At 39.1% G+C, this 23,093-nt stretch overlaps 2 protein-coding genes across 5 annotated transcripts; both read right to left on the bottom strand.

The window, feature by feature from the left end:
• Nucleotides 1-7,643: 7,643 nt before the first annotated feature.
• LOC126701119 (uncharacterized) lies at nucleotides 7,644-8,135 on the bottom strand. Its single transcript, XM_050399253.1, has one exon. It carries the CDS (start codon nucleotides 8,133-8,135, stop codon nucleotides 7,644-7,646), a length of 492 nt encoding a protein of 163 aa, XP_050255210.1.
• Nucleotides 8,136-11,920: 3,785 nt separating this feature from the next.
• LOC126698731 (uncharacterized) lies at nucleotides 11,921-22,643 on the bottom strand. 4 transcript variants are annotated; one of them, XM_050396147.1, is made up of 6 exons: nucleotides 22,410-22,643; nucleotides 20,668-20,706; nucleotides 20,388-20,530; nucleotides 20,186-20,293; nucleotides 17,766-17,849; nucleotides 11,921-12,389 (listed from the first exon to the last, which is right to left on the bottom strand). In XM_050396147.1, exons 3-6 carry the CDS (start codon nucleotides 20,519-20,521, stop codon nucleotides 12,158-12,160), a joined length of 558 nt encoding a protein of 185 aa, XP_050252104.1. In that variant the 5' UTR covers nucleotides 20,522-20,530; nucleotides 20,668-20,706; nucleotides 22,410-22,643; the 3' UTR covers nucleotides 11,921-12,157. The 4 variants fall into 4 exon arrangements, with proteins under 4 accessions (XP_050252104.1, XP_050252102.1, XP_050252103.1 ...); XM_050396145.1 differs by having other exon boundaries at nucleotides 22,472-22,642; XM_050396146.1 differs by lacking the exon at nucleotides 20,668-20,706.
• Nucleotides 22,644-23,093: the final 450 nt, after the last annotated feature.

Here is a 23,093-nt window from a genome sequence, read left to right as displayed (position 1 = left end):
TGATTCCTTGATTCACACGTGTGAAAGTGCGGTTTTATGCGCCTCATAATTGCTACTGGCGCTTCGTAGCCCACGAGGCATCATTAATTGCTCCAGACGGCGTTATGTTCCCCACATCCAACGGTGAGGCGCCAATCCAACGGCTGACATTTTTCCTAGAATTTTGAGCGGGAGTATTCCCACTCATTTTCTCCCTCTATATAAAGCGTACGAGGAAATCATTTCCCCATTTCACAAATCTTCAAGCTTTCCAGAGACATCTAATATTCAAATTCTCAAAAATTTCCAAGTCACCAGACTTTTCTCACTCATTCCTCAAGAAATCTTTTGAAAACCTTTCTAAAGGTATCAGGGATTAGCACATGCTTTAGTTCCTCTAAGTTTATATTCTTTTAAACATTTATTTTTCTACTCGGCCAATCTCCTCGGTCTTCCAGTTCTTATTTCTTCACTTACAAATTCTAGTAGTTTTTTCTTAGGTTGTCTAAATGGGTAGATTTGCAAGCCTAGTAGACTCCCCTACCAAAATAGAAGCCTTTAAAGATAAGTAGCATATACCCCAAGAAGTTGGCCTACGATATTGTTCCCCAGAACAAATCGTGTCACACAGAAGGGAAGGGGAGGTCATCATCCCCATTATAGCTTTCATAGAGGGAGGGATGACCTTTCCCATAGGTAGGATAACATAGGATTACCTCCTCAACCATAGGTTATGCCCCCACTAATGTGCACCTAATATGTTTAGGATCCTAGGCTATGTCGATGCTCTTAATGAGCATCTCCAATTGGGACTTACCTGGCACGATGTGGTCCACCTATACAAATGCCACTCACAAGCCAACGGAGGGTTTTACCTCAAGTCCAGATCGCCCATCGTTAGGCTCATCTCGTGTCTCCCCAAATCTAACAAGGGGATGAAAGACGATTACCTCATTGCTTTGGGGGCGTGGAATGATGGTCTTCATTGCCCAATCCGAAAAGGAGTGTTAGGTGGGATACCTTAGAGTTAGGTTTCTTAGTAAAAGACTTAGATTCTCTAACCTTAACCATCTCATTATCTCTCTGTCCATTCTACTGTCTTTTGATGAAAGAATTCGATTTTCTAATTATGTTTTGCTTTTCGGCTATGTTTGCAAATAAGAATCAAGTTGCTCCTCGGCTCAGCTTTACCAACGTTACGGCTTTAAACTACCTACTTAGATCGGAAATATTTGTAAGCGAGGACAGACAGCTGCGAGCCGTTCACCTGATTCTGGAATTTAAGCCTATATCGAGGATATTCCAAGAGATCGGACACGCCATTAGAGCAGGTGACCCACGATTGGCTAGGATAGACGTATCAAAACCGAATTTCCTTGCCCAAGATGACCTTCCCCTAGTTATACTACCGATCCAGCAGAATCCCCCACTGTTCGCAATACCACTCCAACAAGTTCCGCCCTAAGTAGCTGTAGTAGAAGAAGAGATAGCATCCTTTCGTTTATCTCTTGAAGAAGAGATAGACAAATTCCGTTTCGAAGAGGAAAAAGGAGCGTAGGAAAGGCCTGTGCAGCTCTCAGATTTTGAAACTGAGTCCGACAGATTTTCTACAGCTCATCCTCTGAAAATAGTCATTGCTCAAGTCACCACTTGCTTAGAGGAAGAGGAAGAAGGCATGGACCTGAAGTGGAGAACCGGCTTAAAGGGTTTAATGGCAAACAGGAATAAGGGATCAACTTCGAAAGAAGTCCCCAAAACCCAAGTTCCTCCTAATCTCCCTCCTCCTCCCTCGCTCCCTACTGACCTCGGATTGCATGCCAACCCGAGTCTGAGGAAGAAGAGGCCAGTTAAGGACCTAGAGGAAGGCAAGGTTGCCCCTAAAAAGGGGGCTAAACAGTAGAAGAAAGCTAAGGACCCCAGGACAAAAGAGCCAAGTCCGTGGAGAGCCAGTACGAGGCTGAAGTGCGCTGAGGGCCGAGAACCTGGGCCCCTCGGCTGGAGATGAAGGGTGCTCCCATCCCTTAGGATGCCACAATTTGGGAGTCTCATAGGGGGCACACCACCTACCTTGCTGAGGCTTTGGAGCAACCTCTCCTTCTCCCCCGAGACATGGAGGGTCTCAGGCGTACTAGGCAACCGGACCTCTTTATGTCCTTGAAGAGGGACCTTGCAATGGTAAGCCAATCAACATCTCTTTTCGCTAAATACTGAGGTACATGTTCATTCATATATGTATTTATTTTTATAACCCTTTGCCACTTTTATGCAGGTTACCCAGCAAATTTATGTGGTCGAGGAGTGGGTTAGGAACGCTCGTGACAAGGTTAAGGCTGAGGCCCACTTTCGCCTTGAAGCTGAGAAGGCTCTTGAAGCCGTTAAACAAGAATAGGCGGAGTTGTCTGAGAGGCTTAAGGAAGCTATCTAGGCTCGCTAGAGTGTCGAGGCAGGTCTAAAGACCACGGAAAGGCAAGGCGAGGACATGCGCCAAAAACTGCAGATAACAGAGATAAACCTAGCCACCGAAAAACAATTTGTTTTGGATCTTAAGGCGGAGCTGCAAAAAGCCAAGGATGCAGCTTGGGTGACTAGGGAAGCAGCTAAGGCCGCGGTGAAGGCATCCTAGGATTGTGGGGTGTAGGACACAGAGACCCGGCTGGTAAAGGAGGTGGCCGTAGTATGCAGGGACTACTGCACCGAGTCATGGGGAATAGCAATGGACTGGGCGGGAGTCCCTGCAGAATCCGAGCTGAAGAGGGTCGAGAATATCTTCTTCTCGGAGGATATTCGAGAAATTCTAGAGTCGGTCTCTCCTCCTGAGTAGCTACTTACCAGCCAAGCTCCTCTTCCTGATGCTGAAGTTTTAAAGGAGTTGGAGTGGGTAAGGGGGCTTAATCACCAATGAAGGCCAAGCCTTTCGAGGATGCCCTCACTATCATGGATGTGGTCTCCCTGGCCAAGGATGCAGAGGCTAAGTCTAAAGCTGGTGATGTCCACTTCAAGGCTGTTGATCCCAAGAAAGACCCTCCCCAAGCCAAGGCTTAGAATCCCGGATATAGGATTTTCTTTTGTAATTTTTTTTTTTTTTTTTTTTTTTTTTTTTATGGCATTTTGCCCTCAGACAATGTATTCCCTTTTTTGTTTAATGAAATTTTTTTTTCTTTTTGTCTCTCGTACCTTTACTTTTATGTGCTTCAAAGCTTATGACTGTCATAAATAGTATTGAACTGTTGTTGCTCTAATTTTAATAAAAACTGGAAACAATTATGTATCAATAACAAAGAGATTTACTCCATACTTTCACTATGAAATGACCCTTTTACAATGAAGGCTGAATCTAATAAGGATAAGTAACGGACTTTGAAAGAAAAATGGAAGGGGGGAGATATTCTCGATTTTGCCCAACACTTGTATAAATAAGCAAGGTCATTAACTTACTAAAAGCCACCCATCCAAGGAGTTGGTTATAATCTCGGATCAGCTTAAACACTCAGATAGATGTCGTAGTATGTTAATTTCCCCAAAGTATCTGGTCCGAGGACTCAGGCATGACTAAGATTCTGTTTATACACTTATAAAGATGTCCTAGTATGTTAATTTCCCCAAAGCATCTAGTTCGAGGACCCAGGCATGACTAAAGTTCTATTTAAACACTTATAAAGATGTTATAATGTGTTAATTTCCCCAAGGCATCTGGTCTGAGGACCCAAACATGACTAAGGTTCTGTTTAAACACTTATAAAGATGTCATAGTGTGTTAATTTCCCCAAAGTATCTGGTCCAAGGACCCAGGCATGACTAAGGTTCTATTTAAGCACTTATAAAGATTGAATAATAAGAAGTATAATGCTTTTAACAAATGGACATATTGACAAAAGAGACTTTTGTTAATAATAATACCTTTTTAGGTTATTTACATTCCACGGGCATGGTATTACATGTTCATCCAGGTCTTTAAGAAAGTATGCTCCTACACTAGCCACCGAAGTGATGCGATATGGTCCTTCCCAATTGGGCCCTAACTTTCCCCATGCTGGGTTCTTCGCAGTACCCAGAACTTTTCTCAACATCAAGTCACCAGGCACTAATGGTCTCAACTTTACGTTGGCATCATACCCTTACTTGAGTTTGTGTTGGTAGTATGCCAATTGAACCTTAGCACTTTTTCTTCTTTCTTCAATAAAGTCTAAGCTCTTTTCCAGCAAATCGTTGTTACTACTCGGATTGAACGAGTTGGTCCTTAACGTTGGGAAGCCAATTTCTAAAGGAATGACAACCTCGGCCCAATAAGTCATTGAAAAGGGGGTATCTCCTGTTGATTTGCGAGGTGTGGTTCTATACGTCCAGAGGACATGTGACGACTCTTCTACCCATCTTCCTTTCGCGTCATCCAACCTCTTTTTGAGTCCATTAATGATGACCTTGTTGACCGCCTCGGCCTGTTCATTTCTCTGGGGATAAGCTGGGGTAGAATATTTATTTATAATTCCCAATTCACGGCAGTATCTCCTGAAAGACTTACTATCAAACTGAAGGCCATTGTCCAAGATGAGGATGTGAGGGACCCCGAATCGGGTGACAATGTTTTTCCAGACAAACTTCTTGGCGTCCACATCTCTAATTTTTGCGAAAGGCTCAGCTTCAACCCACTTAGTGCCAACTAGCAGATACCTCTTGTTCCCCGCTGCCTTGGGGAAAGGGCCAACTATATCTAAGTCCCATTGAGCATATGGCCAAGGGCTAGATAGGGGGTTAAGGAGTCCTCCTAGCTGATGTATATTTGGTGCAAATCTTTGGCATTTATCACGCTTCTTCACATATTCTTGCGCTTCTTTCTGCATATTTGGCCATCAGTAGCCCTGGGTGATGGCTCTGTAAGACAAAGATCTGCCTCCTATGTGGCTTTCACAAATCCCTTCATGTAACTCCTCAAGGAGTAGCTCTGACGCCTCAGGGTGAATGCAAATAGATATGGCCCAGAAAAAGAGTGCTTGTACAATTTTTGGTCCTCGGATAGCTAGAAACGAGGCACCTTTCTCCTTACCTTATTAGCTTCTGATTTGTCTTCCGGCAAGATGTCCTCTCTCAGGAATAGTACTATGGGATCCATCCAGCTAGGCCCTATTCTGATTTGGTGAACATGGACCACCTTTCCCTTTACCTCTGTGGGTTTGTACAAGTCTTTTATAAGGATAACCCAAGGTAAGCTCTGCGCCAAGGAGGTTGCAAGCGTGGCTAGTGAATCGGTGTGTGTGTTTCCACTCCTAGGGACATGCAGCAGGCTGAATGATTCAAATCTTGATTGTAAATGCCTAACTTGACTTAAGTACCCTTGCATTCTCTTGTCTCTTGCCTCTAATTCGCCCTTCACCTGGCCGACGACCAGTTTTGAGTCTAAGAATATCTTTATTGCATTTCCTCCCATTTTTTGAACCATGGACATTCCTTCTAGCAAAGTTTCATATTTAGCTTCATTATTTGTGGCCGAGAAGCCCAATCTTAATGATTTCTCGATGGTGAGCTTCTTAGGTGAGATCAGAACTAGCCCCACTCCGGAGCCTCTTTGATTTACAGCACCATCCACATATACCTTCCACAATAAAGGGTCTTGTAGGGAGATTGTACCAACCGATTTTTCATCCATGTTCCGCGTCACTGTCACTTCTTCTAATAGGGGTTCAGCGAACTCGGCCACTAGGTCGGCGAGGACTTGGCCTTTAACAGAGGTACGAGGCATGTACTTGATGTCAAAAGCCCCTAGAACTGTGCCTCATTTAGCAATCCTTCCCATGTAGTCGGCACTTCGAAGTATAATCCTGAATGGAAGCTGAGTCAGGACAACGACAATATGTGCTTGGAAGTAATGGGGAAGCTTTCATGTACCATGCACTACTGCTAGGTTGGCTTTCTCCAGTGGTAGATAGCAAATCTCGACCTCATGTAGTGACTTGCTCACATAGTAGACTGGCCGTTTTACACCATTGTCAACTCGTATCAACACCAAACTCACCATATGAGGGGCCACAACAATATAAGCAAATAGAACCTCATCCATCTTAAGACTGGACATGGTAGTTTCTAGTGAGAGTGACAAAAGCTGTATTCTCCTAATCATCTAGGGCTAGTGGTATTTGATGGTATCCTTGAAAGGCATCTAAAAAGCTCATCCGAGGATGGCTTACAGTGGCATCTACCAACTGGTCTATTCGAGGCATAGGGCAGGGATCTTTTGGGCAAGCCTTGTTTAAATCTGTGAAATCCACACATATTCGCCATTTCCCATTCTTCTTCTTCACTACCACAATGTTAGCCAGCCACTCAAGGTAAAAAACTTCCTTGATAACTCCTGCTTGCTTAAGCTTTGTCACCTCATCTTTGACAACATTAGAATGGTCTCTAGATGAGCGTCGAGGAGGTTGTTTTTTGGGAGTAACAGTTGGATTGACATTCAAATGGTGGCAAATGAAGTTTGTGTCCACCACTGGAGCTTCGTAAGCATCACGTGAATACATCAACATTTTTTCTAAGGAACTCAATTAGCTCTTCCCTCTTATAGGGAGGTAGTTGGGAATCGATTTGAAAGAACTTCTCCGGATCATCGCCAACAACAACCTTTTCTAGATCTTCGCACTTCGCTTCCTCGGTTGATCAATTATCGGACAATACTGGAGTTTTTGATTGCTATAAGCCCCTTTCAACAAAGGTCGATGACTCAGCTTTGGGTCGATGTAGGATGGCAGCTACCATGCATTGCCTAGCCATGGACTGACTCCCCACAATCTCTTTAACATGGCCCTCCGACGGATATTTCACCTTCTAGTGTAGGGTAGAAGAGACGGCTCCTAAGGCATGAAGCCAAGGTCTAGCCACAATAGCTGTGTAAGGTGAATAAGCATCCACCACAATGAAATCTACCTCCACCACATCCGAACCGATCTGTATGGGTACTCTAATCTGACCTCTAGGAGTAACAGTCTTCCTCTCGAAACTTACTAGAGGGGAATCGTAGGCCGTTATGTCCTTAGGTTTCAAATTCATCCCCTTGTACAGGTCGGGGTACATTATCTCGACAACACTACCCTAGTCTACCAGCACTCTCTTCACATCATACCCCCTATTCTGAGTGTGACCACCAAAGCATCATCATGGGGTTGGATGGTTCCGATCTTATACTCATCCGAGAAGCCCAGGACCGGTGGGATCTCTATTCTGGCTCTTTTTGGCTCTGAATTGTTGTCCTCGATAGATAGCCGAGCCACAAACATCACTCTGGAGGGAGAAGAACCGGTTCTACTAGGAGCAGCAAAGATGACATTGATTATTCCCAAAGAAGGCCTTAAAAAAGCATTTCTTCAGGGATCCGAAACTGTCTGCTCTGCTTGGCCACTGGAATGGTGGAGCAGTTGCTTCAAATTTACTTCTTGGACCAGCTGGTCCAAATGGTCTTATAAATTCCTGCAATCTTCCGTAGTGTGCCCCTGGTCTTGATGGTATTGGCAATAAAGGCTCTGGTTGCATCTCATGGGGTTTCCAGCCATCTTGTTCGGCCATTTGAAGAACGGCTCATTCTTAATCTTCTCTAAAACCTGATACACTGGTTCTCGGAATACTACATTAACCGTCTAGGTGTTAGCAGACCCTGACTGTCCAACGAAATCTCTCCAAGGTCAGTTATTATTATATTGGTCCGACTTGAAATCCCTTCTCTCTTGAGGGATAGCCTTAACCTTTCCTTTACTCAGTTGTTGGTCTTCCTCAACCCTTTTATATTTGTCAATCTGGTCCATAAGTTGGCGTAGGTTGGTGACAAGTTTTCCTGTTAGGGACTTCTTTAAACCATGCTCGGTTAGGAGGCCACTCTTGAAAGTACTGATGTCGACATCATCAAAGTTATCATCTATCTCATTGTACATCTCCCAGTACTTGTCCGAGTATGTTTTCAAAGTCTCCCCTTCTCGTATGGACAAAGACAGTAGGGAGTCTAAGGGTCGAGGGACCTTGATACATGTAATAAAACAAGAGCCAAATACCCAAGTGAGCTCCTTGAAGGAATCTATGGAATCTGCCCTTAGGCCGTCAAACCATCTCATCGCCATAAGTCCCAGACTGGATGGGAACACCTTGCACATCAAGGCCTCGTCCTTAGAATGAACAGCCATTCTCTGATTGAAATGGCTCACATGCTCCACTGGGTCTGTTCACCCATTGTAGATGGTGAATGTTGACTGATGGAAATGTCGAGGAAGAGTTGCCCTTTCAATCCTATGTGTAAAGGGTGACTTGGAAATCTGGTTCAAAGCTTTGCTCATAGCATCGTTTCCTAGCCCTCTATGAGTTGGGCTATTGCATCTGTGTTCATGGTGGTGCTCCTCTTCATATGAGAAAGATTCACTAGGAGGAGTCCTTGACCTACGTCGATAACTATTATCCTTGTCATTGTCGGAAGAGGAATCAGATGGGGAAGGAGTTCGTCTTCGATGTGCATAGCGTAACTTCCTCTTTAGATGGTCGATCTCCCTTTGCTTGGCTTTATTATGTTGCTCTTGAGAGACGTGACTCCCAACTCAAGAGTGGCTTTTGCTTGTGTGCATAGTATACACGCTGCCCTCTTGATCTCTCCTACACTCAAGGTTGGAGAACGGATTTTCACATTGGGATGCTATGGATTTTGCCTGGTGTGGACCTGAAACCTACCATAGTTGATCGTTGTTTTCACTATTACACAAGTTCTTTCCATAAATGGTGCCAATTATAGGGACACGATTTGCAGCCTAAGCCCAAAATATATGGATCTTGGCCCAATGAGCCAAATATAATAAATTTGTAGAGAATGGGTTAAAGAATTAGGCCCTAATGAATTTAACAATGGCTAGTAGGGATTTGAAAGGTGATCGAGCAAGAATAAAGAAAATAAAGCTGAAACACTTCCTTGTTCGAGGAGGTCACACTTATATAAATTGATCACAATGGGGTTCAAGAATAATTTAGATTACTACAGTGTTCTCTCTCTCTCTTTTTCCTCCTCACTCATGGATGATCTCTAATATTATATAGCTCCCTTCAGATCATCTTAATCCTACACTTATTGATCATTTGAGTCCTTACTTGAGTACTTGTCCCATCAGACATCCTCTTTGGCTTTCTCTGTGTTGTGGTAGTTAAGGCAGCACTATTCAGAGGTCTTCTCCACATAGATGCGGCCAGAAAAGTAGCTGCAGTGCATTTAATATGGTGGTAGCAGCTTTTCCTTGGATATTTTTGGGTTTCCTTCCTTCTCGTATGTTCATGAGGCACGTCCCTATCATTGGAGCTTCCTGAAGGGTCATTCTAATTGTCGGAATAGATATTTGAGCTACATTCATCATATTCGATGAGGAGTTTCTCCTCGGCCCACCTTCCATTCGTTTTTTACTCATGAGACTTTAAATTGAAACCCCTAATAACTATTTGTTCCTCTTCGGATCACTCAACGTCCTCGGAAAAAGCCCAAGGCCTAATATACGATCCTAGGCCCTTATCCCTACACTTGTGTAGGCATGAAACATTATATTATTAGTTAATATGTCATGCAATTTTCAAATTTGTAAATTCATATAATATATTATCAAATCATTATACTATTCTTATTGTCTTTCTATTTTGACTAAAATAAATACTAAACATTACAAATTTTTTACAAAAATTATTGTTGTCTTTCTATTTTGACTAAAATAAATATTAAGCATTACAAATTTTTTACAAGAAAATTATTGAGATAGTAGAGAAAACTAATAACAAATTAGTGATATTTGTGCTAATGACATGTTGACCATACACAATTCAAGGAACCTATTGTATGTCACCTTTGCACCATATGGCTTGGTTGAATAAAACAGGCTACCTATCTTCGTGTTCACGTCAATTCTAGAAACAATTTTTGCACTCTTATAGTTATTTTAAGTTTTAAGTCGTGTGAGTTCACCCTAACTTGAAGGGATCCTTAGGGATCTTTCTTGCAATCTTTCACTATCGAAACATTTCTTGATTTTTTCAACGACTTCAACAGATTTTTGATAGAAGATATATTGTTCTGGTAGCATTAGAAAAAAAAAAAAAAAAAAAAAAAGAAAAAAAAGATATATATAAGAGTATGTGGGGTATGTATATATATTGTTAACTGAGCAACTAACCAACCATGAAAAATTGCAAAGGGATTTCCTTTGGGGGATTTGGATGGTTCTAAATTCTATTTGGTGAATTGGAAGATGAACCAATTCAACAAGGAGGTTCGGGTATTCGGACTGTTGTGAATTTTAACCGTCTTGGTAAATGGTAGCAGCGTTTTGCTACTAAACGGGGAGGCGTTATTGCCTTGAATAATTTATGGCACAGCCATGGGGTAGTTGGAAGTTCATGGGGTTAGCTTAAGGAAGCTTATTCGAAGAAAACATGACAGCTTTCTAAAGGCTTTTACAGTTTAAAGTAGGCATTCGTTTTTGGTGTGGGGATTTAAGTTTTAAGGATGCTTTTCTGGATATAGTAGAGTATTTGAATACTAGTTCTGGGATTTTTTTTGGGATGTTGTTCTGATACAACTTTTATAATTAGATAATTAGATTAAATGTTTGTATCTATTGTAACTAAAAGATGACATATGTCATTGTTTTATCCAACTTTTATAATTAGAGACTGTTTGTATCTATTATAACTATTTAGATTCTTAATTAGATGTTAATAACACATCACTTGGAATTCTCAATTAAGAATAACTTAGTGGCTATGTGAGCATTGGAATTAATGGAGACTGTTTGTCCTAATGAAACTGTAGTTGATTCTTTGATGGTAATACTAATAAGGCCCTCTAGTCATCTGAATAGAACAATATTAAGGTTGGTTTTGCCAGTTTGAAAGCTTCTTCCTTCAGATTTATGAACTATTCCCATGTATGCCGTGAAGCCAATCATGTGGCTCAGTGATTAGCAAAATACTCTACGGCTTTGCTCTGACTGTATAATTTGGATTGAGGTGCCAGCCAGCATGTTCCATGTTGAATTAATGAAATTACTAATTTTGTTTTCTTTAATGATAAAAATCAATTCAATTAAAATTAGGAGGCCGTAATTCATAAATGGTACACCCTTTTTTTTTTCCAGTTAGGAATGTTCCTAAAGATCCCTCTCCTTTTGTATATTTTCCTCGCATCAATCTCTTCCAAACCTTTTACTAAACTGCAAATTCCTAAATCCTCAAAAATAAACCTAAACCCAAGTGAAGCAAAATGGAAGATGGCTCCGACAAACAGTAACATAAGAACACTGCCTTGCAATGTACATGAACTTAAGCTCTGTTTGATGAAAAACCTTGTGTAAAGATAATTTTCCGTATCTTCCAGTATTTGATAGCATTAGAAAAAATGAGCCAGAGGAAAACTATTTTTAGTCAACATAAAAAATTTTGCTTATTTTTATAGATTGTTTTCCACAATTTTTCATTTTATTTTAAAAACAACTTTATCTCATAACAAGCTAAATAAATGAAGTTAGGAGATTAATTTTCAATTTATTTAAGGTTGCTACTAACCATAAGAAAATGAGATAATTTTTGGAAAATGGCTTGGTTTTTTAGAAAATATCATTACTAAAACAAACAAAACGAGAAACTACCATATGTGTGTCCCAAGGGAAAAAAGGGAAGCTTGTGCAGGACATAAGGGGTAACCGGAATGGGAGCTGGGTAGGTCTATGATGTATGTCCCTTTTGTTTTCTGGTATGTTGCTTGGTTTAATACACAGGTACAACATTTTACATCGCCGTTCTCACATATGGGCATTTCAGAATACATTGGTGCCCTAATGAAAAAGTATAATAAATGGCTATATGGATAGTTTTGCATGACAAAGTTCAGTACCAATATGGCAATATCTGTAAAAGATAAAGTCTATTTAAGGAAAAAAAAAAAAAAACATTCTGATGCTAATTTCATTTTACATTTAAATAATCACTGCTGTATGCATTAATTAATATCTTTGCTAAATCTGATCTATGATCGGTATCTCCAGTTACCAAATTCTATTAAATCATAATCAAACGTCATAAAAGACGGGAAAATTTTCTTATGAAAAATCACAAGTTCAAAGATCGCAACCAACTTGCCTCATTAGGGAGACGTGAGAAAATAATAGCAACATCCAGTGTTATGCTCTCAGGTCATTGCATCATAGTCATCCAACTGATCATTATACTGCAGCACCTTTCTCTTTATCTTGGATGAATCTACCCAAGTAACGAAGTCTTCCATATTCCTTGTTACAAGGAATGCTGGGTCAGTAACCGTCTCTGGACCCACTCGCACATGTCCTTGCTGAATGTATGTGATAGCTTCTTTCAAGTGCTCACAAAACTTCAGGCGCACCAAAACAGTTGAGAGCCTACGCCTACAAGGAAATAGTGAAATACAAAAAAAGTCAATGTCAGACTCAAATTGTGTAAGCCAGTGAAAGTATGAGGCTTTGAACCAAATTAGTGGCTAGGTGAACAGAAACACAAGTCCATTCATCTGAGAAAAATAGGAAAAAAATTGTCCACAATCCTTTTCCAGAGCATGACATTACGAGAAAAATATTAGAGGCCTTATTCTAACTTCTTACTGTTTCCGCTCTTAGAATCGAGAAAAATGTGTCTCAAGATCTTTTTTTATTTATTTTATAAGTAATAAGAAATATATTAATTAATGAAGAAGGGTGTCACCTGATGTATACAGAAAGTATACATCAGGGACAAAGTACAAATCAAGAGCATAAAGTACAAAAGTCCATGAAACCATTAACTGGAAAAAATAAAAAAATAAAAAATAAAAAATAAAATAAAGAATGAAAGCCTAACTAAGCAACCCAGTCCAAAAGAGTATTAAAAAAGAAGAGTTTAAGATCAAAAGCTATTTTCTCTAAATCCTCAAAAAGCTGGTTATTCCTCTCCCGCAAAATGCACCACATCAAACAATAAGGGACAACCATCCAAATAGCACTATTCCGATGCCGCCCAAACTTTCCTTTCCAACAAGCCAACAACTCCATCACCATCTTTGGCATAACCCAGTGAATGCCAAACAAGGTAAAGATCATAGACCACAAATCAGAAGCAAGGGGGCAATGGATAAGGAGGTGGTCTACTAATTCCCCATTTCTTTTACACATACAATACCAATCTAAAATCAAAATCTTCTGTTTCCAAATATTATCAATAGTCAAAATATTCTCCAAAGCTACTATCCAAAAAAAAAAAAGGCAACTTTAGAAGGGACCTTAGGCTTCCAAGGGAAGGACCCATCTATACTTTTTATCAAAATTTGGTAACATGAGCAAATTGCAAAACCTTTTCCCTTAGCAGGTTTCCAAAAAATCTTATCGTCCCCAACTCCCCTCAAAGAAACTCCATAAATACTATCTAGAAAATTGGATAAGGACTCCAATTCCCAATCTTGAGCGTCGACGGAGGCACAATGCTGACCCAGTGAGTTTGTGGATGGATGATGGAGGTTCCTTTGATGTCACTTGATCATTGTGAGCTTCACTCGACAAGGTCGATTTTCTCCCAACCTAGGGGAGTTGGTGCGGACACCACACTATAGCACATCTGTGGAGATTATCATTTATGTTATCTTTATTTGGGTTTATCATTAGCATTTGATTAGTATTTGAGATTGTTTAGGATTCATATTAGGAGAGTTTATCTTTATATATTGAGACTTCCTAGAAGTTGTATATAAAGCTCCAGTTGGTTTATTTTGTACTTGGACGATTATTAATATTATTCAGTGATTACTCATGCAAAGTTTGCATTACGTTTGGTGGTGAATCCAAACAACCTTAGGTGGTAAAGCCTAAGGTCTACAGTGGGATTGAGAAATTATGAGGTCCACCGAAGGACTGTTGAAGTGGTCCTCCGAACCAATATAATGCTGCCACTTATGAAAATGTGACATCACTTGCTATTTTTTATTTCTTGTGCTGATTATGAAGCTAAATCACACATTTGCATAGATGACATCATTTCATTTGTTGGGAGGACTACTTCAGCAATCCTCCCGATGGACCTAATAATTTCTCAGACTAATCTAGGTGGGAAGCTTAGGTTGTCTTGCATTAACTTTGGTATCAAGAGCTAAATTGGATCATCAAGCATTCAACAAGCCAAACCAAATCTGACGTACATCTCACCAATGCTAACCCAACCCAAATCAACCATTAGAAAACAAACCAACCAGATATGAAATTGTTCAAGATCTCATGGGGTAAGAACTTGAATAATGTCATATCTGGTTGGTTTGTTTTTTGATGGTTGATTTGGGTTAGGTTAGCATTGGTGAGATGTACGTCAGATTTGGTTTGGATTGTTGAAAGCTTGATGATCCAATTTAGCTCTGATACCAAAGTTGATGTAGGGAAAACCTAGGCTTCCCACCTAGATTAATCCCACTATAGACCTTAGGCTTCACCACCTAAGGTTGTTTGGATTCACCACCAATCGCAATGCAAACTTTGCATGAGTAATGAATGAATAATATTAATAATCGTCTGAGTACAAAATAAACCAACTGGAGCTTTATATACAATTTCCAGGGAATCTCAATAGATAAAGATAAACTCTCCTAATATGAATCCTAAACAATCTCAAACACTAATCCAATACTAATAAAATGCTAATGATAAACCCAAATAAAGATAAAGATAACATAAATGATAATCTCCACAGATGTGCTATAGTGTGATGTTCGCACTAGCTCACCAAGCTCCTTAACTCCCTTAAACCTTCCCTCCTCACTTTGACTTTTTTTCTCAGAATATTCTCAGCAGCCCTTTGCCTAAATCTGTAACGACCCCGCCCCAACTGCGTAGATATTATCCACTTTGAGACGGGGTCGTTACAGATGGTATCAGAGCCATGCCCTAGCCGAAAGTGTGGGCCCCACACGCGAACGCGTGTGGGCAAGGGGGTGGATTGTAGTGACCCAAAAAAGAGGGTCTTGCATTCTATGGAATCCCACATCTTTCTCCTCTAAACAGCCAAAAAAAGCTTAGAAGCAAGTTCTTCCAAACCTTCAACCAGAGTCTCCAAAAAAAAGGCAAATTCCTGAATCTTGCACTTAAACTAGGGTGACATACCATAATGATTTCCAGACGGACCGTCTTCCAAAGGGGCAGATAGACTCTCCACTTCCTGGCTCTCAATAGACTTCGATAAAGCCAACAGAGTCACATTAATTCAATCATCTCACCACCTTCTTCGAGCCAAACCTCACAATCTACATCCTCCACCACCACCCTATCCCACTCGGAATGTATCTTTACAAGCCTCAAAGAATTTCCCGGATGATCCATGGCATTAAGCTCATCTAAAACAGAGCCCCTATTAAAATCCTAAGTTTGCTCTCGATCTCCATTGGCACTACCACTCTCTTCCCATCATCAAGTTCTAAAATCCACTTGTCCAAAGAGGCCCACGTCTTAGTCTTGTCCACAGCACGATCAAATAAGAGTTGCTTGATTTGATGGTGCACCAGCTCACTATCAACATCCGAATTGGGATCGGTCTCTGAAACCACCATGTCGGTGCATGTGGGAACCGATACTTGTGAAATAGAGCTTGACACGGCATCATGAGGTTTCGCAAACTCCTCAGAAATCTGCTCCATGATGACTAAAACTGGTTCAGGAATATGGGTAGGAACTCGATTGAGAGCTCAAGGTTCCAAAACATGTGAACTGACCTCCGAATTATGTACCTCAAGCACAGATTTGCCAACATCGGATTTATTGCCGGTAGAGGAAGAGAGCACCATGGTAATCAGTGAAGTTACCTTATCTGGATAGTGAGACCTTGAGTTGACCAGAGGAAGAACCAAGGCACTCGATACACTAAGGAGCTCTACCGTGATATGACTATCACGAGTGGGATCTTAGATGACAGCTTGTTGGTCTTTGGGCTTATGACCACCTTGGCCCACGAAAGGGCCTTGAGGCTTCCAGTATTTTGATGTGGGCCTAGTCTCTTTAAAAACAGCTGGAGATGGCTGAATTGTGGACCTGGTTTCTCTTAAAACAGAGAGGCTGGCTGTCCCAAGGCCACTTCCTTAACCTCAGAAAAAACCACACCCCACCTTCCCTCAAAATCACGCTCCACAAGAAAACATATATCCATAGTCAACTTTCCCTGGTTACCGTTAGAGACAATCCCATTTATGACAGAAATTACTTCTGCCCCAAATCTAGCCTTCACTTTCCCAGAATAAACATTGCTAAAATCACGGTGATGTTCACTAAAATTTTTACCTTTCGAAATTTGAATTTCCAAAATTTTCTCTTTTCATCTATTCACAATTCCATAATTATTCTGACTCCCCTTCACCACCACCACCGCAAGCTGCTTGAATTCACCCTTTTGAATTCTGGGATGTCCCTGTCTGAGAAGAGAAGCCTCTAACTTCTTCCTCAGGTGATGTCCAAAGCCTCTCTATCCCCTCCCCAACTTTCCTTCTGGTATCATGATGGAGAATAAAGATTTATCTTCCTCCCTAAACATTCAGGAAAACTGCACAGGGGATTCTTTTGACACCAACTCTTCCACATTAAATAATAGCCTCTTTGCACTCTCCTTCCCCAAAGCAACAAAATGGGGCAAGTCTCGACCTCTTTCAAAAATATGAAACAAATAAAAAGTACCACCTTCCTCAATCAAAAATTCAAAAGTTTTGGATTCAACAAAGAAATATGTGGATCCTCCCATAACGAAAAAAGAGAAATGGTAAAACAAACAGAAAAAAGAGACCAAGGAAAAGAAATCTATGACTAAACTGCCAGGCCTCTTTTGTGACGAATCCAAGGTAGCCAGGCCTCTAAAATTTTTTTAATGAAGTCTCAAGATCCCTTGAGATCATGCATGAGCACTCACAAATGGTGGCCTTCATGGGATTAGGCCATTCTTCAAAGAATTATAAATCACATGAGATAAAATCCACACATTCTCATAAGCCATGAAATGTGAATAGGCATCATCTCTCTTTTTCATATTTTACAAGAAACATGAACAGGCAAGATGATTATGCTCTGACCCAATGTGATGCAGCTTAAGAAAATAACATTCAAAAGTGGCCAAAATAGTGTATGAGTGCCGCAGAGAAAGTGCAATACAAGATGTCTTCACAATAACAATCTGTCTTTTTCTTTCATCCAAGGACTAGTAAATAGTTTTTTGCAATTTATTTATTATTAGGTGACAAACTCAAGCACCCAAGGAGATGCAAACCCCCATTCTTTCCCACCACCCTATACTAATGGGGTGGATGTGCCATATGGCCCAAAGGCCATTGTCAGAAGTAGTTCGAAACTTGGAATCAATTTAAATATACTCAACCATTTTTTTATAAGTCAATTTCCTTGTATTCAACTATTATTGGGTCACGATCATGATTACTTGCAAAATCCACTGTAATCCATCCTTTAATTAATGTCAGTAATGCTTTTCCTGCACGTACTTCTTGTTATTTTCTTAATCTTTATAATTGCATTGTCAAAGTTTTCTAGATTGAAGCATTACCAAACCCGCTCTCAAAAAAAAAAAAAAAAAAAATGGTATGACTACTAGTGGAAATGAATAGCATATTTTTAATTGTTCCTATATATTCATGGCGGTACCTTCCAATGTGAATAAAACAAGTAGTGATGTAGCTACACCTTTCTTTACTTTTAAGGCAAGGGAGAGTTGTCCTGAAACTGAGCAGAAAGAGATTTTTATACATGGAAAGTTTTCCTTACCTAAAGAAGGATGACACTGTTATACGTTCACACACTTTTAGAGCATCAGCGTTGTGCTTGGATGGTAGTACACCAATGTTGTACCTGTCATCGAGAAAACACACATAACAGTCAACAAAACCCTTTGATAATGAGTGACAACAGAAATGAGAATAGTATTACCATCTACATAAGGATGATCTCTTTTTTTGATAAGTAAACCATCAATAAAACAATCAATCCACGAAACAAACATAAAATCAGACAAAAAGGCCTGAAATATTGAGTTAGTATATATACATTCATATGAAATTTCAATCATTTTTCTTTTTAGATTCGTAAGTTGCACACTAAACTGATTGGTTTTGAACTCATAACCACACCCTCCACCTTATTTTAGCAGGAAGGTGTTGCCATTTGACTAGAGCTCATTGGACAGCCTCAATTAAGCCACAGAGTCATGGAATTGTTCTGATCTATCATCTATGGCTGTCTGTCCCTAAGGGCTGCTAGGTTAACCATGCCACATATCAACACATATCAGATATTAAACACTTTGGTGCCATTGCCTAAAAACCTATCAGGTGTTCTAAAAATTTATGGGAAGTCATTGCTTAGACAGCTGAAGACACCTCCTGCATTAGAAAGAGGATGCTTAAAATCCCACTAGAAAAGTTGATGGTCAGGTGCTTATTCTGCCTTGTCACCTGATGCTGCTGTGGTGCAAAAATAAACGTACAAACCCCAAGAGGATAAGCGGGTAACATTATAGAACGTCAACTTAAGAGATGCTTTCATGGACGTCACATAGGAAAATTTTTAAATCAGTACTAATAGAAACACCCTTTAACTATACAGGAATTTCCAGTACATTACCATTGACTGACGACAAGAATAGGAAAGTAGACTTTTCCCAAAGAGAATTGAGAGAACCACAACTCCCCCCACCACCCCACCCCACCCCACCCCACAATAACTTCATAGTGATTGGGTTAATCTAGCAGTCAAACATATTTTTGATTGGTAAGTTATGCGCCCAATGGGTGTCAAAAACCCACGACCTCAACCTCCATCCCATTATAATAATGGGAGGATGAAGTACCAGTTGAACTATAAAGCTCATTGGTTAATCAAGTGCTCAAAAGGAAAAATATAAATCTTCTATGTGAATAGTTGGTTAATCAGTTTTAAAAAAATATGCCAATTTTTTATTTCAAGTTTTGGCCCCAAAGGGAAGCGAGGGGAGAACGGGAAATTCAAACTATTGAACTCCGCTTCATGAGGCATAGTCCCTAGCCAATTGTGCTACCCCTTGGGGTCATTTCAAAGATATGCCCATTCAGTATAGCACAAGTTCAAAAAATAACCATGCCAAATAAAAAGTGCACCACCCCTACAACACACATAAGCATTAGGCAAACTGCCCTACCACCTAACCATGTACCCTATATGTTCTATACATCATTATATAGTTCATGGATATAATTCTGGTAACAAAAACAATAAAACAATGCATGGTTTTTCTTCCTCTTGCCAGAAGATATCAATTTTTAGCCACATCATTATATTGTGGAAGATGAGGATAATCCTCTTGTGTTAAGATTTCAACAATGAAGTGGTACTCCCTGTGCATGCACCAACAATAAGGATCTACAACAAGGATGACAAATGAGAATTCAATATTTAAAAATCCCTTCCATAATTGAACATCATCCATAACAGATAGCTATAATGTGTCTGTAATTGGTGCTGCATTTTCTTTGTGACCAAGGGGTATCACATACAAGTCCCAACAACTATATTTGTAGTGGATTCACTATTGCTATGCAAGTTCTCTCCATAAGAAACTTAAGGTTTCAATAATGGACACTGTTCAACATTAAATTATACAATTTCTTTGAGAAGGGATCTCTATATAAACACTTTTTGGGAAACTGTGCTCAAGAATAACTTGGAACATCAAGCATTATAGAGACATATGATTTTCAATTTGTTATAGAACAAAAATAACAAACATAAATTCTTGAGCGCCCAACTAGGTCATGAGGAATCTCGTGATTCTTCAAAGCACCAAAACCAAGGACACCTCATTGAGCTGATCATTCGTTTTCAAAATTTCTTTTTTTTTTGGGGGGGTTAACCATTGATCCTTCATACTACAAATATTTGTAGAATTTATGTGCCTATTATGCAAAAATTACTCCATCTTCGTGCTCAGAACTCAAAAGACATTCAGTAGCCAAAATTCAAGTCAGTGTACACAACAATGGATTTTACCTGACTACTATTATTAATTTTTTCAATCATACTGATTGACTCATCTAGTTTTCAACTCAGCCCCAATTAAATTCCACATCTCCAACAACAACATAAGGCTTTACTCTTTATCCCTTATTGTCCAATTAGAAAAGCACAAGCAGAAAAAAGAAAGAGAAACTCACAGCTTTTCGAGTAGCATATCAGTCATTTCAATCCGAAAAGGGTCTTTGTGGTCCATCTTCATCAAAATATTCACTAACTTCTGCACCATCCGGCACAACCCTGAATACCTATTCTCAAAATTTAATTAAAAAGAGGGTATAAAAACAGATAAAAAGTAGGTAAAATAAAAAGTGGGTATTGAAGTAAAAAAGAGAATAATACTTCTTATAATCATCACGGTGAGTGGCATGGTAGCGTTGCATAACAGAGGCTTCTCTGTGCCCATCTTCTTTCTTCCACTCCAAAAAATTCACCTTCTTCAGCAGCTTCTTCTCATGATACTTTAGCTTCCTCATGCTTGTTTACTAAATTCACAACACACAAAGTGAGTTTGAATAGCATGGGGTATATCTTAATTTCCAAGCAGGGCAACAATATATAACTAATGAAATTGATGTACAAGCATACAATTTTTAAAGCAAGCCATAATAAAGATCAGTACCTCAATAAATGCCTTCAAAACCCACAAAAACACAAGCACCTATTTTTTATCCAAATATATATATATATATATATCAGAATTGAAGCTAAGGGGGTCAATGTTGGGAAAAGCGTCAAGTGCACTTAAGCGCATAGGCCTCTTGGAGCCTAGGCGCTAAGCACAAGCATGTGCCTGATTGAAGTAAAGCACACAATTTTCAATCTCATAACTTCTAATAGAAATATTCATAACATAAAATAAAATAAAAACAATGACTCAAGATTTATATATTTTACCTATTAGGGAAATCAATTGTATAATGTATGTAAATTCAAATTTTTCATATGTTATTTCAATTCTTAAAATTTTTATACAGTAAATTGAAAACAATTATCAATGGTTAATATCATAATAATCTAGTCACAGAAAGTTTAAACATAATATTTTATATAATTCTCTAACGCTTTATAAAAGTACATAACAATGATAGTTATGATCAAATGGTGTATATGGTTCAATCAACATACATCTAAAAGTCAAAGAACAAAAGCACAAGAATTGTAAATTAACCTCGTTCATATCTTATGACATGTAAATTTTTTTTTAAAAATTGTGTGATACAACACCTTAAGGGTAGTGGTTGTGTAGTAAATCATTGGTCCATATAATTTCTTTCAAGATCAAGCAATTCATTTTGATGATCCATATCGTTTTTAGCAATAAAATAACAAAACATGTCTAGACATGCTTTGTGCTTCTTCAAAAAGCTCCAAAAAAGGTGCCTAAAGCACACTTCATTAAATGAGCTTTTTTTTGGGGGCCTAGTGAAGCATTAAGAGAATGGGGATTCGAGCTTTGAGCTTAAGTACGCATGTTGCACACCTAAAGCATGCTTTTAACAACACTTATGGGGGTCCAGCTTTAGCTTAGTAGGTATAGAAAGAGGTAAGAAAGATCATCTTCAACACATTCTGAAGCAACGAACCATACCTTTGTCTTTGTCTCTGTTGGAATCCAAATTCACAAAACACAGAGAAGCAAGAGTGAAAGAGTTCTTTCTAAAACCCTAGTAGAAGTCCCAGGTGTTAAAACCCTAGACACCTTTTTTCCTCTTATTCAGATATTTTTATTTTTTTTGCATTGGGGTGTGAGCTAAGAGTCCCAATCAGCCAGCCCAGTGGAATTATTTTGTTCACAACATCGGTGAGAGGGTACCGTGTTTTGGATCAATGATTTTAAGATTCTATTTTCCAATAAAATAAAATATATGAAAAATACCAGTAATCACAATTCATAATAGCATATGTTAAAAAATCATTGGGAGAAAAGGTAAATTTTGACACAAATTACTTATAAAAGGTAATAACCACTAACTATATATATATATATATATATTGAACAAATGACAAATTTCAAACTTCAAAATTACAAATTTGAATTTCTAACACCACAAACATACACAATGTCACAAATAAAAATAGCCATTGTTACAGGGAAAGAGAAAGAACAAATTGGAAAAACATGAAAGAAAGATGTCAATGATGACTTACTGCAAAAACATTCCATTAATTGGCATAAAAAAATGACCAATAACTACTAAGCTACTCTGTCAAGAGCCAACCTAGAATTGATGCCAATTTCTAATTAGTTATATGCATCGAGAAAATGAACATGGTAGATTTTTCTATTTTGAAAACCCCAAAATCTTCATTCAGAAAAATCAAGAAAAATCACATGATGAAAGAAAGATGTGAGCAACTCACTCAGGGCCGGCCCTTCCCTTAGGCGAGTTAGGCAATTGCACTCAAAACCCTAAAAATTTTACCTTTCTCTCTAGTCTCTGCTCTCCGCCTCTCTCTAGTCTCCAGTCCTCAGCCTCTCTCTGATTCTCTGCCCTCCGCCTCTCTCAAGTCTCAACTGCTCACCTCACCGTATCAGGTTCTGAGGTTCAGGAATCAGGTATAAAATTATAAATATTTGGGCCATTTTATTTGTTAAGAACTTAAGATAACTTTGTTTATTTGGGCCCTCCCTGGCTGGTTTGTAACTTTGTTTATCACATATCAGTTTATCATTATGGCTGCCTGGACCCTCCCTGGACTGGGCGTCAAGTTTGGGCCTTCAAGGTTTTTTTTTTTTTTTTGGGTGGGTCTTATTAATAAGTCTTGTGTTAGTGTTATGATTGTGCTTAAATTTTTGTTATGCTTGTGCTTAATTTTTTTTTTTAATTTATGCAAGTTGAGATTGCTAAAAACTTGTTATTGTTTAATGCAACTACAACAATACTTTTTATATAAATCAGGTTCTATTTCTCATTTGCTCTACACTTGAAAGTTATTTTTTATTTTAGTCTTTATAAATATATTGTTTGATTAGAAATGTCTACTAGAAAATATGCATCTGAATATGAAAAACTTAAAAAAAGAAAAAAAGAAGAAAAATTAATT

The sequence above is a fragment of the Quercus robur genome, chromosome 9 (genome assembly GCF_932294415.1).
Source record: "Quercus robur chromosome 9, dhQueRobu3.1, whole genome shotgun sequence".
NCBI lineage: Eukaryota > Viridiplantae > Streptophyta > Magnoliopsida > Fagales > Fagaceae > Quercus > Quercus robur.
This window is presented reverse-complemented; position numbering and strand designations above follow the sequence as displayed.